Genomic DNA, 16,744 nt, shown 5'->3' with positions numbered 1-16,744 from the left:
TGCCTTATATATTGAACTATATACTATTTTAGTTTTGAACTTCAGAGCTTAAACCCTGGGCATTAAAAAAAATTGCTTCTATAGATAATGTAGGGAGGCATACACAGCCATACTACATACTAATTGTCAAAGTACAGTCCTTTCCTCAGGTCCAAATACATTATAAATTGTTAATGTCTATAATGTTTTGTAGAGGCCATAAGAGATCCAATACTCCAGACCATACTACCAAGTGATATTATTTTCATTAAAGACTCAAAAGGCAGGGAGACTGGCAAAAGCATAATAGTATTCAGCAATAATGTGTGTATATATAACACATACATATATATATAATTTTTAAAATATATAACTATCCCTCAGTAGAATCATGAATAAACACAGAGTAGTAAAATACTTTTAATAAACAAAACCCTTGTCAGAATGAAATAGTTTTGTAAGCTGTAAGAATTTAGTACAATGATAAATGCCGCATTATTAATGGGGTTAGTTATTTCAGTACATTTAACACCATGTAAAGTGGCAACATTTAGTCATTTCTGAGAAAGATTCTGCTACTCACTTCCTGGAATGCATTCATTTGTGTCTGGTTCCTGATCTGCTTTTTGATCTACTCAGAAGAGCAACATTGAGAATAAATACCATTTTAACAGAAAGAGACATGAAAGTAAAGCTCAGATGTCAGTTTCACAACCAAGACTGCAGAATACATCTGACAGGTTCTCAGACTGCTTCCATCCATTCCCCAGTGCAATTCTTCCTCAGCCTCTTTGAGGTCTCCTGTTCAACTAAAAATCCAACATCCAGCATAGATGTTCAGTGTCTTTCCTCTTACTCATTAAGCCATGGCATGGAAAACAAAAGGAACACTGGGCTAGGAGTGAAGCTGAGGTTCCCATCCTTACCCTCTCACTGACTGACTAGCTACGAAAGCTCAGACAGATCACCTCCTTTCTCTGAGCTTTTTTTATCTGTAAAATGAAGATAAAAATCGCTGCCCCACCTACTTCAATGAAATTGTTATCAACGTAAAAGACGAAACCATTACACAAAAGTAAAGAATGACCTTTGAGGATCTCTGCTGCTTCATTTTATATGAGAAAGCTCAGCTGACATACATTTTTATTATTATAGTGAAAGCAACTTAGAAAACAAAATTCTAGCACACAAGTATAAATTACATATTTGTATAAATGCTGAACCATAAAAAATCAGACTCATTTCCATCCTTGCCCCCACGATTACCCTATTCAGTTTATAACTGAACCAAGTATAATGCCTGATCCATAGACAAGCTGCAAGACCTTCTGGCTCCTTAATATTCAGAATCAGTCAAATTCACCCTTGGTCTATACTTGGTTATTGATGTAAGCAGAGGCAAGATACCCAGTCTTGTTCTGGGACCCTTTTCTTTGATCTTAAATCTTTACCAGTTAAATCTAGAGAGATCTATATGCTGACTTGAAAATGAAATACAGGAATAACTTAACCCAGGAACCCATGCCACTCTCCCTGCCTTCACAAGGAGTTCTGCAAGTCAGAGTAGCAAAAATCTGCTCATGCTCATAGAACTACGATTTCCTATTTTTAGAACCCTTGCTTCCCAAGGGTCTCTGATGAGATCTTCACGCCAGTATCACCAGCAGAAACCTTAAGAATACGAACAGTATTAAATGCACCAAGTCAGAACCATTTTATAACAACTTAGGCACCATTCATCACATAGTGACAAGTGACATTCTTCTATTTATCCTAATAGCTGTGTCCCGGTGACCACCCAAACCACCCCAGAACCTAACACACAGACAGACATGCAAATACGTAAAGATATTTACCATCTTCAGCACTACGTACTAATTCTTCTGGCAGATTATCTACTTTGGCTTGATCTGTGCAGGAGAAATTAACAAATGGTTAACACGACTGACCCTTGGCGAGCAAGAACAATGAGACTGTCCCTGGAAGCCCCTGGAGTTGGAAGCAATTAGTCAAGATGCCGTGTGAGGGGTGCAACCAAGATGTCTTCCCCAAAATACTTTCTCTTTAGATTAGCTACTCGAGCCAGTGCCATAGCGGGAGCTCCCATTTCAGCCCCGATGCAGCTTACATCAGCACACTGCTGCACACGGACTCCCAAGGGTTAGTGGGTTAGCTCAGAGCAAGCAATCAGCCAGCAGCAGGAGAAAGCACGGGGCTGCAACAGCCTCTCTATTCTTCCGGAAAGGGTAAGATGCTAGCCATGACTAACACCTTCCCAAACCCACGGTCATTAACAAATATTTCTGGGCGTGCATCATTTGTGCATGCCTCTGGGAGCCTTGCTTGGGAAGTCAACTGAAGAGATGTAAGTGGGGACCAGCTGCTAAGTGGAATCTTGGCAGGCTAGTGTGAGAGTGGGTATCGGTATTTGGAAGGGAGCGTGCAGGAATACCCGTCAGCTGATGGTGGTGTTTTTTTTTTTTAACCCTACACATTCCTGAGTACTTTAAAGCTGCACCATGGCAATAGCCCCACGTTTCTCAGGCTCGAGTTTTGCCAAATTGGACAATTGTTGCTGAAGTTTTTTTTCCCCCTTCGGGTCCATCACTGACATCAGAAGGGACAATTAGGGCTGAACAACAAAGGACTGGACTAGCCTTCTCTGGAAGCATTCAGGCGGATGTGGGGGGTTGGACACCTGTTGAGGCTTTAGAGGGAATTCCTGCACTGGAGGGGGAGTTTGGAATGGGTGACCTTCAAGGTCCCTTCTAAGCCTGAGATTCCAAGATCTTTGGTGGGGTGAGGGCTGCATTCCAAATTGGGAATACTGCCTTCACAGCCCTGAAAATCTCTGAATTTTATGCCACTATGTTTAGTGGCATAGCTTGTTCTTTTTTCTTTTCCTTTTTAAAATCGGAAACTTTTCAGTGTCAACTGCAGATGCATAGAAATATTTCAAACATGAAAGTGATCAAATTTTAATTATATGAGTTTGGCAGTGGTTAACTTGCACTTGATGAATTTCCTCATGACCATCTGTAATCCCAGGGGTACATCTTAGCTTAGAAAGAAAAAGAACAAAACCCCTAGAAGTCACAGTCTCTAAATCTGTTTGTCTGGCTCACAAGTCCCTATATATGTTAGGCTTTACGTTATTACTCTAGAAATCCTTCACCAATTAAAGCAGTGGGGAAGAGTGTGCCTGGAGTGCTGTATGTCAGTCAGTCTTTGAGCTTATAGTTCCACTATCCAAAAGAAATGGGTGGAAACAAGGGATAAAAGAGAAAGCAAAGTCCCTGAAGCCAGGGATGAATTCATCTCCATATCATGCAAAAATTTATCAGACAAGAAGCAGTTATATGTAATACAATTACCTCATAAATGCTCTTGATAACAGCCTATTGATTTTGAGTCCTAGCTCTGCTGCATGGTATGAAGCAAATTACTTCACCTCTCTGAACTCTACTTACCTCATCTGTAAAATGGGGATAACAATTTGTGCCCCCCACCCCCACATGTGGTTGCCTATGCCAGTTACATGATATCATGCACATAAAACGCTTAGCCACATCTTGGCACACAGTCCTAAATCAGCGTCAGCTGTTACCACTAGAGCCACAAGGTACCACAGTCTTTTAAAACTCAGTGTTTGAAAAGTGTTTGAATAAATATTCAAACTGGGGTTCTTCAAGAAAACCTAGTATACTTGTAACCAAACCTCATGTGTTATTTTAAAAGCGAAGTTCCAACCACTTTTGGCTGAGCCTGTTTAGCTCGGTTGGGAAAAGCTGTTCTCATCTGTTAACCCCTCCTTTAGGGGTTCAGGGTACAACAGCATGCAGCGAGGCCACAGAAGAGCACATAAGCGTTTTTAAGCTTAGATCGGGGCATGGACAGTGGGGCACACTTTATTCTCACTTGATGAATCTGATGAAATATCTTCCAGACTTTTGGAAGGCATTTTCCTAGCAGCACTCCTTTCCAAAATTTTCAAAACAGGACTGGGTTCTTCTTCTGAACCTGTTACAAGACAAAACCGATGAATACTGCACAATACAAACGAAAAAAGAAAAGAATCAAACTCTTAATAGTTCAACAGACACTGAAATGGTAGGTTGAAAGGAGGTATTATGCCATAAGCCTCCATACTTTCAGGAGGCAGTACTATGAGGCAGTCCACAGAAGAAAATAAAATTTCTTCACCAAAGAATATTAGTGCATGCATGCATGCTCAGTTGTATCCAACTCTTTGCTGCCCCATGGACTGTAGCCCATCAGGCTCCTCTGTCCATAGGATTTTCCAGGCAAGAATACTGGAGTGGGTTGCCATTTCCTCCTTCAGAGATTTTCCTGACCCAAGGATCAAACCCTCATTTCCTGTGTCTCCTGGATTGGCAGGCGGATTCTTTACCACTGAGCCACCAGGAAAGTCATTTAAAGAAATGACTTGTAAGCATAAGAAATATTTGTAAGCACAAATAATATAGAGACAAGATTAACATAATGACCACAGTAACAGCAATGTGCTCTCTAAGTCTTCTACACCCCTATTTTAGGCACATGATTTGCTCTGTTCTAAAATTTGCATCTTTCCCCTTCACTTCTAGCTTTTGAAGACACCCACAAAATGGTTTTAGGAGCATTAAAATAATTAGCTGAAAACCATAGAAGGCAGGATTCAGATGTTTTAACATCTGTATATAATTGGGTACACAGATAGGTGAATTCTCCAGATCAACGAATATAGACTCTTTGGGTTTCATGAGCTAGTAAGATTTCCATCAAAATGTTGGGTAATGACCTGAGGTGGTCAACTTTTTATTTTAAAATAGAAAGCATTTTAAAGTGGGGGAAGTTGGTCTCTATTAACTACCAAGGGCTTCATTTTATAAAAAATGAACGGTATTTTAGGAACACAAGGAAAAAAGAAAAAGGGCATAACTGGAGAAAAAGAACTGTTCTTTAAATGTATCTAATGTTATAACATTTTTCTCTAGACTGTCTTTAAGTTTTCCATTTTGACAGTGAAAACTCCAACATGGATAAGCCTTGGTCTGAGTACTGTCACTCATCACTGTTATATTCTTAGTGCCTACAACTGCGGCAGGCAAGAGGCACTTCAACATTGTTTGCTAAATCCATGAATGATTCCATTAATGAGTCAATCCACTTGGGAACAACTCTAGACAACACTTTCCTGAAGTGCACCCCAGTTCTGCCCAATGTTAATAAGCATTCTCCAGTAAATGGATTCTAAGATGAATTAGATTTGGGATGCTCTGTGTTCAAATTTTAAAGTTTTCTTTTAATTTTAATTAGATCCCATTTGTTTATTTTTGCTTTTATTTCCAGAATTCTGGGAGGTGGATCATAGAGGATCCTGCTGTGATTTATGTCTGAGAGTGTTTTGCCTATGTTCTCCTCTAGAAGTTTTATAGTTTCTGATCTTACATTTAGATCTTTAATCCATTTTGAGTTTATTTTTGTGTACGGTGTTAGAAAGTGATCTAGTTTCATTCTTTTACAAGCGGTTGACCAGTTTTCCCAGCACCACTTGTTAAAGAGATTGTCTTTACTCCATTGTATATTCTTGCCTCCTTTGTCAAAGATAAGGTGTCCACATGTGTGCAGATTTATCTCTGGGTATGACCCAGCAATCCCACTGCTGGGCATACACACCGAGGAAACCAGAATTGAAAGAGACACATGTACCCCAATGTTCATCGCAGCACTGTTTATAATAGCCAGGACATGGAAACAACCTAGATGTCCATCAGCAGATGAATGGATAAGAAAGCTGTGGTACATATACACAATGGAGTATTACTCAGCCGTTAAAAAGAATTCATTTGAATCAGTTCTGATGAGATGGATGAAACTGGAGCCAATTATACAGAGTGAAGTAAGCCAGAAAGAAAAACACCAATACAGTATACTAACACATATATATGGAATTTAGGAAGATGGCAATGATGACCCTGTATGCAAGACAGCAAAAAAGACACAGATGTGTATAACGGACTTTTGGACTCAGAGGGAGAGGGAGAGGGTGGGATGATTTGGGAGAATGGGAATTCTAACATGCATACTATCATGTAAGAATTGAATCGCCAGTCCATGTCTGACGTAGGGTGCAGCATGCTTGGGGCTGGTGCATGGGGATGACCCAGAGAGATGTTGTGGGGAGGGAGGTGGGAGGGGGGGTCATGTTTGGGAACGCATGTAAGAATTAAAGATTTTAAAATTAAAAAAATAAATAAATAAAAAATTTAATAAAAAAATAAAATAAAACTAAGATATTAAAAAAGTAAAAAAAATAAAATAAAATAAAGTTTTCTTACTATGGACCTTCTCAGTGATTTTAATATGCTTAAAAAAAAAAAGAATCATGTGCATACGAATCATATAATTCACAATAAAACATGAATCATGTGCATAGTCTCTCAGCAGTCTCTTCTCTCTTTATTAAAGGAACATCATGAGGTCCTGGCTGGTTAAGAGCTCAGCCACAAGTCAAACATATTCGGCTGCTCATCAAAATTGGGGTGGCCTTGTTGCCAGGTTCTTCCATACTCTCATTCCACCCAACTCATTCACTTAAAAAATAATTATTTAGGTTAGAAGTTAGAAAACTATGCCTTCCAGGTGGCTCAGTGGTAAAGAATCTGTCTGCCAATACCAGAGACGCAAGATACATGGGTTCGATCCCTAGGTTGGGAAAGATTCTCTGGAGGAGGAAATGGCAGCCCACTCCAGTATTCTTGCCTGGAAAATATCACGGACAGAGGAGCCTGGTAGGCTATAGTCCATGGGGTCGCAAAAGAGTCAGACATGACTGAACACACACACACTCCGTGCACCATTTTATACCTCCTACTTGGCTTTAACATCTCTGGGCTCTGTCTGGGTAATCATTTATATTGATTATTTATTTTTTAGATAGGTTTGTTGCTGTTCAATCAGTTATGCTGGTATACTTAAACACAGCTATACACATTCAGGAACAGTCTTCAAACTTCAGTGTAAATTTATAAGCCTTCACCTCATATAGGCCCATTTACCCTAGTAATTCATGGGGTAGCTTGGTTAAGTCTACTTCGATAAGTTTAAGATACTGACTTACACTCTTGCAGAGACTGGTATTTCACTTTCCTTTTCCCACTAGTTACAAATATTAAAGAGGCTTCAGCTTCATTAACTAGGATTATAGATGGATTCTCTGGTCAGTTTTCAATAAGAGGCCCTATGGCTATTTGCAAAGAAACCCAAACCTCACAAATGAGCCACTCAGCGAAGCTCATTTGTTCTTACTGAGACCGAAGGGAGCTAGGAAATGACACATTCTATTAATTTTCTACTGAGGAAGGTGATCAACACTAGTTGTTGTGCAACTTTGATTAAAATGTTCCAACCGGGGAGCATCCTTTATTATTTCATCACTCTAACCAGGTGACTTCTAATCCCTATTTGTTCCTGGCTTTCTCTCCTAAAATAGTCACGTTGCTCCAAAGAGCAAACTGAGACAAGCCCTTTCTTTGGGAGCCTGGCTGAAACCAGTATCCCAAGTCCACTTAGAGGAATATGGTAATTGATGAAGATCTCTACTCAGCTAAAGCTTGAGCCAAAGAAATGCACAGGCCAGGCCAGGCCCTTAGGTGGGGTCAGGTGAAGTCATCACACTGAGTCACGGCCTAGAAGGGAGGATTCTGCAGGTAACTGGAAACAGGAGGGAGAGAGCAGCAAAAAAAGAAAAAACGAAAAAACAAACCCCACAACAGTTCACAGTATCTGAGGGCAAGTTCCAGCCCTGCACCTTGTTCCTGGTACTCAGCCACCACTGTGGAAACATGTTGCTCCTAAGAGGGCAATCTATGCCCACCTGCAGCACTTTCTTGCCGCAAATCTTACTGGAGCCTGCTGCGTGGACTGCCAATTAGGAAATTCTAATTCTTTCCAACAGGAAAGCTCGCTTGGATGTCTCAGAGGTACTCTCTAAACCCCAAAAGTTCTTTAAAAGACATTTTTGGAATCTGAAAATTCTATCGTTGATCAGTGAGAATAAAATCAGATTCTGAAACACTGCCTGATGGGTAACACTATCTCTATGTAACTCATTTGATTAAAGAATATAACAGGAAATGCAGTTTTTATTAAGAAAATCTAGGGAGAACTGAAGTACAAAGATGAATTTCGCACCATTTGGGATTATCAAATTAATTTCAGTTTTAAAAACTATATCATTCTTTAAGTCAGCATTACATAAATCAACTCATTAAACAATCAGTGAAAAACCTCAAAACGCTCACTGGAGGTGTTTCTCCAGCTTTTTGCATTAGAACCAATGTTTCCGTCTGAAAAATCATAGTCAGAGAAACCTTTTTCTTCCTTTTTCTCTAGTCTCTTAAACGGTGATCCCAGAATCAACTCAACTTGACTTGTTTTTGCAGAGTTTTCTTTGTCAGGAGAGGAACGGGTTGCCTATTTCTGGGCACATTAATTGCTTCATTCAGGAGCCTCTTTGAAACCAGGCTCCTGATAAGCTCTTTCTCGAACCACTGCAACCTCACTTTCACTATCCCTCTCCTCTGGGGGGTTTATAGTGTCTGTGGTCCCTACTTTGTGGTCCATGGAAAGTTGTGAGGCTCCAGGGATGTCAACCCCACTTTCAGAACCACAGAGATCTGAAAAGCCAGTCATAGCTTTGTGTCTTCCCAACACTCTATCACGTTGGTTGACTTGAGCTTTGAATACATTACTCTTATGTTTGATTTCCAAGGCCCGAGACTGACCAGTGAAAAGGGGGCACTCTCCCCCAACACCTGGCCTGCTTTGCCTCTAATGGCTCGTCCTCAGGATATTCTTCCTTCACTGACACTTGGGGCTGATAAGAAGGACCATTAGATGTTTCTTTAAGGAGTCTCTCCAAACCAATATCAAAAGCACTCTCAGTAGTTGATGGAGCCTCAGACTTCTCTACTGTTTCTTTTATTTTCTCAGGATGGAATTCAGAAGCAGCTTGCCTGGGCACCTCAATAATACCTACTAACTCTGACAAATAAAGACCCCTTGTATCACTGTCATATTTTGTGCAAGGGGTTTCAGTTGTTTCCTTTAGTAGTTTTTCTAAGGCAACACTGAACTCAAGGGGCTCTGATTTAGGCTGAATAGTCATTTCCCTCACAATTTCTGTCACTTCCTGAGGTAACTCTTTGCCATACTGAGCAAGAGTAGAAGCAAATGAGCTAAGGGTTTGGTCTGATGGAGACGTCTGGGCAGCTAAATAAGATCCCATTTTATGAGTTTTATCAGAAACTACATTGGAGGAATAAAAATCCTTTCTGTCTGAAGCTGTGCTGTCCACCGTTGTCTGTGGGATAACTCCCAGAGAATTGGAGGCACTACTTTCTACCTGTACACCTTTAGGAAATTCTATTTTTACTTCTCCAGAAACTACTTCCAGCCCTGCTGGATAACTCAACCAAGCTTTTCTAAGTAGCTTTTGTAATATAGCTTTTACGTCATTCAGTGCAGGTCTGGGTGGAAGAATAACTTTTCCTATAGTCTCTGAAACTTCCCTTTGAGAAAGCAGTGTCTTATCCTGAGGAGAAGAATGGGCATCCCTGGAAGAAGGCATATCTTGGGGAGAGTGGACCACATCCCCGGAAGAACCCTTTCTGTGGCAACAGGAAGGTTGATCCAGGGGATGAGAGCCTTCTGCAGCTGCCTACAACAAGTTCTCTGGGTTCAGCTGGCACTCACCACTTTGAGCTTCCTGAGAGAGTGCGCTATTTCCGCAAGTTTCTGTCCCCTCTGGAAAAGAAGCCATTTTCTCTCTCTCATCAGCTGATGTGTTCTGACTCTGCTCTATCCTGTTTTCATCACCGCTACTCTCTTCAGACTCTGAGCTGATCCCAGTGGTGGTGGGTTCACATTTGGTTTGCAAGGGAGAGGGTGGGCTTCCGGTTGCTTCCTTCAGGAGTTTGTCCAGACTAGCAGTCAAAGTGTTCAAATAGGCCTTTGGAGGAGCTACTGTTTTGTCTATATGCTCATTACTGATCTCTTTAGGCCTTTTGGCTTCTTCCTCAGGATCAACAAAATCTGTCTCCTGAGGCCATGTCCTATGTTCAGAAACATCTGGCTCAAACACTTGTTTCGCATGAACTTTTCCACGAGAAGGCTGGAGGACTGGTGATGAGGCTTCGGAAAGCAGCTTCTGTAAGCTGTCATTAAGTGTGTCTTTGTAGTCTTTAGATGAAACACTTGTTTTCACTGTGGATTCTTGAATCTCTTTGAGCTCTTGGTCAGAGTCATCGTTTTCTTCCTTGAACACCGGGGTAACAAAGCATTCAGTATTTTTCCCCATGTTTTCCTTTGGTGATTCGTATCTTGGCAGCTGATGAGTGGACTTTCTGGGTGGTCTCCATGGCAATGTGGTGTCATCTGGCAACACCTGGAGTGTGCCCTTTGAATTTAATTCCTCTGTTTCCTCTCTTGCAGGGATTTCTTTCTGGCTTAGAAGCATCTCTCTCTCATGGGTACAGTTTCCTGACGATGTCACATCACTGAATCCTTTGTGTTTCTGGCTATTAAAAAGCACAGAATTTTTTTGGCTTGTTGTGGTAGTATTCTTCTCGATATTATCTTGACGGTCTGGATTGGCGCCTAAGTCCCAAAACCTTCTCAAGTTCTCAAATTGAGAGTGATTATAGACTTGTTCTGTATTGGGTTCATTCATTCTTTCTTGTAAGGACATAACTTTAAAGTTGGGATTCCATTCACCAATTAGAGATCTGTCTTTCTCCAAAGAGGTATGCATTTCAATCCCGACATTTGAAGGATGATGCAATGGTGGGAAAGTAATGTCCTTTTCAGAATGCAAACTGTCTGTCACTGGTAATCTTTTTACAGGCTCAGTTGTCTTATTCTGAAAGAGAGACACTGTGCCTGACTGGTCAGCTGAAGGATCATTTTTGGATGGACCTGATATTTGGGGCCTAGTCTCTTTAGGTTTCTTTGAGGAATAAAAACTGGAGACATGGGCTGCTTGGCCATCGTTATCTAGGATTACTTGTTTGGCAGTGACTTGAGTATTACATTTACCACGGCCCATAGGTAAACTGTCCACGGACGTCACAGGCTGACATGCTTTAGCAGAAGGTCGTTCCTGACTGAATGGAGATGGCGGTTCTTTATGAACAGCAGCTTTTGTACTTTCCCAAAAGGATATTCTGTCACTTACTCTCTTGTACTTCTCTCTTTGTACTCGGTTCTGGGGAACCTCACCAGCTTCTGGTAACTGGACCTCAAGCTTCTTCCAAGGAGATACGCCGTTGGCAGCCCCAAGTGGTGACTCAATATTCTCTGGTTCTAAAGAAGATTTTAGGATGGAAGTATCTCTTCCTTTGCTCTCGCTCTCTGCCTTTACGTGGGCTTCTAAACTCGGCTCTTGGATAATTGTGGAAGAGTCAAAATTTACTTCTGATTTTCTTGTATTTTTTTCATAAACACGAAGCTTGGGTTCTTCTTCACCTAAGCTGCCAGCATCCTTAATACTGCATAGAACTTGGTCTTCTGCATGAGATCCTTTGTGAATACCATAGGAACAGTTATTGGCTGGAAGAAGTACCCCAACTGCTTTCCCTGTGTTTTTTGAACTTTGGCTATAGTCTTTAGTTTTACTTTCTTGATTTGGACTGTAGATTTCAAATGGTTGCAACATGCCCGGACTTTCCTTGCCTTGTGGGGACAAATTAATAGATCTGGGTTTGATGTGCACATTGTTATCTTGGCAGTTTCCAGAAGGCAGCATATGTTCCTCTACCTGGAATGCTGAATCAGGTCCCACAGGTGTCAATTCAACTTTGGTGGGTAGTAGAGCAACCAAACCATTTCCTTCTTCACTGATGTCATCTGTCACCAAGGCAACAGCAATCTGTGGCTTGGAGTCTGGTTTTTCTTTGGGCTGTATTTCCTGGGGATATTGCAGAGATGCCACACTGTCATCTGAATGAGAGCTTCGGTTAAACCAGTCTAGGACTTTAGATATGGAATCGTCAGTTGTCTTCCTTATCTCAGTGGCATATGGACCAGAATGTGAGGATGTCTTAGCTCTTAGGGCCTGGAGTAGAGGGGGCTTACCTTGCTGATGGTCTCTAGAACTGCAGTCTGGCACCTGAGATGACTTGGGCTCAGTGCAAGACAGTTCATCTGCAACACAGAAATGCTCTTCTAAGTAAGAAAAGAGAACACTTAAAGAATTGTTATTCAATCACATTATCTTCTAAAAAGATTTTGAATTTACATTTGCTCCACCATTAGTTGTTTACAGTTATAATATAAACCATCCTAATTAGGATATTCTACCAAAGATGCCCTATAATAGTAAAGGAAGGTAAATACAGACCCCTGAAATGATGAGGGGAATTTCTTACAAGTGTCTGTTTTATTCTAAAAATTCAAGTAGATTTTATATTCTGATCCATGCTTCATTGTACATACAGATTTTTCTCAAAGCTTTGCATAAAACAGACACTCCAGGAAGATACCTCTTGTTGCTTATCTACTGGCCCACTCATAAACCCTAGAGAGGGCTTATACTCAAGTTTGAGAAACACAGGACTTCCCTGGCATTCCAGCGGTTAAGACTCCAAGTTTCTAATGCAAGGTATGTGGGTTTGATCCCTGGTCAGAGAACTAAGACCCCACATGCTATGCAATGTGGCCAAAACCAAAACCGAATAGAACAAAAATAATTTTGAGTAACAAAGACTTACGCGATTTCAGGAGTTAGGAAAGCAACGTTCAAGGAAGATTAAGCAAGGAGTTCCTTCCAAACCATCAGAAGGGCACAGTGAAGATATTTGCATCCTGGGGCCTTAATCCTGATACACTGAGCTAGAATCTCTGAAGACGGGGCCCAGGAATCTTTCCTACTGGCTATCTCAGTGGTCATCTTGTACACTGCAGTTTCAGACCATGGTCTCAAGGGCTCTTCTGCGGTCCCCTACTTCCCTTCTATAATTTGCAACTTTGGAGGAAGTTTCTGTGAGACAAAGTAAGTGAGGACTGACAGAGAATGTGAATTCTACCTGCTGCCTGATGTTTGCTACCCAATGGCTAGGAGGCTAGAGAAGGGTGTTGAAGTTCTTTCTAAGCTATCGAGAAAGCAGGCCAAGACATTTCTGAGCCTTAGGCACAGCCATGTGAGGGAACTCAGGCATTCTTTCCCTTTAGTTAACAGGTGGGTGTTTCAGCATTTCTCGCTCTTCCTTAGAAATGCTACATATATGTTCTTGAAAATTATGTGAGCTGAATTTTTATGAAGTTGGCTACATTTCAAGTGCACCAGAGGAGATGTCAATTAATAAAATTTTCTCTTTAATTTTAATAATCAACTCTGGCTAAATATAAAACAACAAAGGCTTATACAATAACTGGCACACAGTGGATACAGTTTCCTTTCATAACTACACATGACACTATTAAAAATATGTCAGTGATGGTGAAGTTCCTTTGAGAGATCTTTAACAGTTCCCTGTTAGGCTGTTTAATGGAAGACTAATGAGGAAAAAAAATTCTTGTAATACACTGTTAGTGAAAAAAGAAGTCTGGACAGTGTAAACATAATTCAAATGATATCCATGCCTGAAAACTATTGAAAGGCCCTACAATGAAACATTAGCAATAGTTGATATCACAGGTGATCATTGTTTTATTTTGTGCATATTTCTTTTCAAATGTTTTTACACACTTTTCAATAAAAGTGTATTATTTTAAAAAACAAGAACGGTTATTTAAAAAACTTGATGCCAGGTAATGTTTTTGTTTCCTTTGAGGAATTCTTTTGTTTTCTCCTGGTATAATAATGAGTGTGTATTTGAAAAGCAGAAATAGAGACACAGACGTATAGACCAAATGTACGGTCACCAATGGGAAAGGAGGGGTGGGATGAAGTGGGAGCTTGGGACTGATGTATACGAACCACTACGTGTATAGCAGGTAACTAATGAGAACGGACTGCACAGCACAGGGAACTCTACTCAATGCCCTGTGGTGACCTAAATAGGAAGGAGGGGATATATGTATACATATAGCTGATTCACTACACTGTACAGTAGAAACTAACACAACATTGTAGTAACTATATTCCAATAAAAAAAATTTTTTTAATGAGTGTGATAGTGATTGTCCTAAAGCTCAGAGCTAAAGTTAAACTCTCATAATTCGCACATTTTAAGAGTTTACCATTTTTCAGTTCTGATTTTCCTTTTATGCTCCATTATTTACTTGTATATATTTTTGTGGTAAGCAGGGAGAAAACAGGGCATTAGTGAATAAGCAGAACTTTGTTTATAAGCTTCAAGACCAGAAGGCCTGTCTGTCAATCAAAATGGGTTTACTGATGATGCCTTCTTCCCAGATTTCATGGTGAGTTAGATTTAAAAATCAGAAAGCATAAATAAATAGCTAACAGAAAATTGTAAAGGTAGCCTATTGGAAAGCAGGCACACTTTGAAAAACAGGAATGGCTTACCATTTTTTTTCTATGGATTATACCAAAAGAAAATATTACCAAAGAACTTTTTCATCTTTTAGATAAACATTTAAGTAAGTATCATCTAATTATTTGTTAGTGTTTACTCAAAATTTAGAATTTTCCTTAAAATGAGTTCCTTTATATCTTTGAAGAAGTACCTGCTAATTTTAAAACTAAAAAAAAATATTCTGCCTTTTGCAAATTATTTAAAATATCCAAGGAGAGGGGTAATAGAGACACTTTGTCTTTAAGAAGCCGGATTGATCTGAATAAGTGTGAAAGAGTAGGACTGAGCAAAAGTGACTCAGGGTCAACGCAACAATGACTAATAGGGGATGAGAAGAAAAATGATTTAGAAACTTGTCTGCTGCTACTATATATTTTTCTGACTACAGAAATTATCATAGGGTTGGAGGAAGACTTAATGAAGATGAGAGAGAGTACATAAAATTGTTTTCCCCACTGCTTCTGTTTTAAAACACAAGAACTATGAAGTAATCATATGGGTATCAGAAAGCAGTTTGAGGCATCCTTTGAGAGCTCTAAGATCTTCAAGAGAGGGCTAAATCAATGAGCTAGCAAGAAAAATCAGTATTCTCACTGCCTCTCAACTCATAGCAACTGAAGGAGAAAGTTTCCTTCAGAATACTTAAAGTCTAGGAGCAAATGGATGAAGGCCCTGGGCAAGACATGGTGTCAATACCAAGCTTTTTCCTAGTAAGAATTTAAAGTCTAGTTTCCCATCCTTTGAGGCTAAGAAAGTGAAGGTTCTCCTGAAATTAAAGAGAAACCAAAGTTTTGTTAAATGGGAATCAATCAATTTGCATTAGGTGAATAAGAATATATTTACTCTATGTAAAGGTATTAGCATATGTTTAATTTTCACTCTGTATACAAACCTTGATTTAACTAAAAAAATACTATAATTTGACTAAATAACTGACACTCTTACAATTGTTTAGGGTGAAGTGTAAATACGTGCCAGATAGTGTGCTATTCTGGATCTTGTAGTTATTGGCGATTGAGGACAACCTGCAAGTGTCTAAGAGGCATAAACATTCCCTAGTGGCTTCTGCCTGAATTTTAGCTGGAATACCTAGAAGGCAAAATGGGCTTCTACCAGGCTGCCTGGCTATCCCAAGCCCACTGGGTCAGTTTTCAGAGCCTGGTAGTGATGAATCTCTTACCAGCAGGGTTTTTGGATAATTCTGATGAGCTAGTTTTGTGTTCATTGATGGTATGTGAATTCTCAGTGGACTGTGCTCTTGTAGTTAAAACTTCTTTGGAAGAACGGTGCTCATTAATTGGAAAGGAACCAGAAGTCGTTGGCTGACTTGTTTCATTTTTTGATGGACTTGGGCTTGAGGCTGATGACTGAAAAGGCAAACCGTTTGTGTACTGGGAAGGCTGAGGGTCATTCCAAACCTCATCTGGGAGCCCTGCATCTTCTGTTCCATTCTTCAACCTATCGGACTCTAAAACTCTAAATTCTCCCACTTCCCGGCCGTGGACCAGCCCTGGACTCTGTGGCAGTTCATCCTTCACGGCAGAGAATCTCACATGCTTTAATGGCTCCAGCGAGTCTGAGGGGGAGTCGTCTTCTAAAGAATGCTCCTTCTCAGAAATTCTCTCATGGATGGTTAGGCCCAGGGACACAATTTTGCTTTTGGGTTCAAAGTTGTGATGAAAACGCACAGTTTCTGAGTCTGTGCTACTTGAACTGGAATTGCGTTTCAGGATCCCTCTGGGGGCCCCTCTTGTGTTCAGGGAGTCTGTCCTTTGTCTAGGAAAAGGCTGGTTATCATCTTGCTTTAAGTTCTGGGACTTGTAGATCATTTTCCTGGCTTTGGGGACTGGAGCCTTGACTGGGGACCCATTCTCAGGACCTGGAACAGTCTGCTTTGGTTTTTCTAACTTTTGGCTTGAATTATCCAGGATAGATGACTCTTCTTTGGACTCTGACAACTCCCCTGAAAAGGAAAACATCAGATGATATACCAAATGGAGAGTAACGCATTAATTTAAAACACCTATCTTAATCTACATTTAGCAAAAAATGCTAAAATATTAAAAGACAATAAAGCATGAAGGTTAAGTACAGACCTAATTAAAAACTCTAAAAACACTCATGCATGAACTTCACTGAATTTAAGATGCCTATGCTTTATATTCACACTTTGTGGTATTTTATACTCAATAGAAAAAAAAAATTTTAAGAAATTTCAAAAA

The 16,744-nt window shown here is 40.2% G+C and overlaps 1 protein-coding gene and 1 pseudogene across 14 annotated transcripts in view; both read right to left on the bottom strand.

The window, feature by feature from the left end:
* Window positions 1-16,744, bottom strand: part of SYTL2 (synaptotagmin like 2) — a 122,505-nt gene that overhangs the window by 20,422 nt on the left and 85,339 nt on the right. For 5 of the 14 annotated variants that reach the window (XR_011251570.1, XM_069564790.1, XM_069564794.1 and 2 more), the window contains exons 7-11: window positions 15,703-16,485; window positions 9,739-12,186; window positions 3,898-3,999; window positions 1,836-1,889; window positions 563-610 (exon numbers count right to left, since the gene is read on the bottom strand). Coding sequence is in view for 13 of the 14 variants with exons in the window: in XM_069564790.1 (XP_069420891.1) it covers window positions 563-610; window positions 1,836-1,889; window positions 3,898-3,999; window positions 9,739-12,186; window positions 15,703-16,485 (3,435 nt within the window). In the remaining variant the exon portion in view is untranslated. Of the gene's footprint in view, window positions 1-562; window positions 611-1,835; window positions 1,890-3,897; window positions 4,000-9,738; window positions 12,187-15,702; window positions 16,486-16,744 lie in introns of those variants that run through there. The other 9 variants (XM_069564797.1, XM_069564801.1, XM_069564798.1 and 6 more) reach the window with 4 other exon arrangements.
* On the bottom strand, window positions 8,229-9,693 carry LOC138426370 (uncharacterized; annotated as a pseudogene).

Source organism: Ovis canadensis, chromosome 21 (genome assembly GCF_042477335.2).
Source record: "Ovis canadensis isolate MfBH-ARS-UI-01 breed Bighorn chromosome 21, ARS-UI_OviCan_v2, whole genome shotgun sequence".
Classification (NCBI taxonomy): Eukaryota; Metazoa; Chordata; class Mammalia; order Artiodactyla; family Bovidae; genus Ovis; species Ovis canadensis.
The sequence above is the reverse complement of the archived record's forward strand: the minus strand, read 5'-3'. Positions and strand labels throughout refer to the sequence as shown.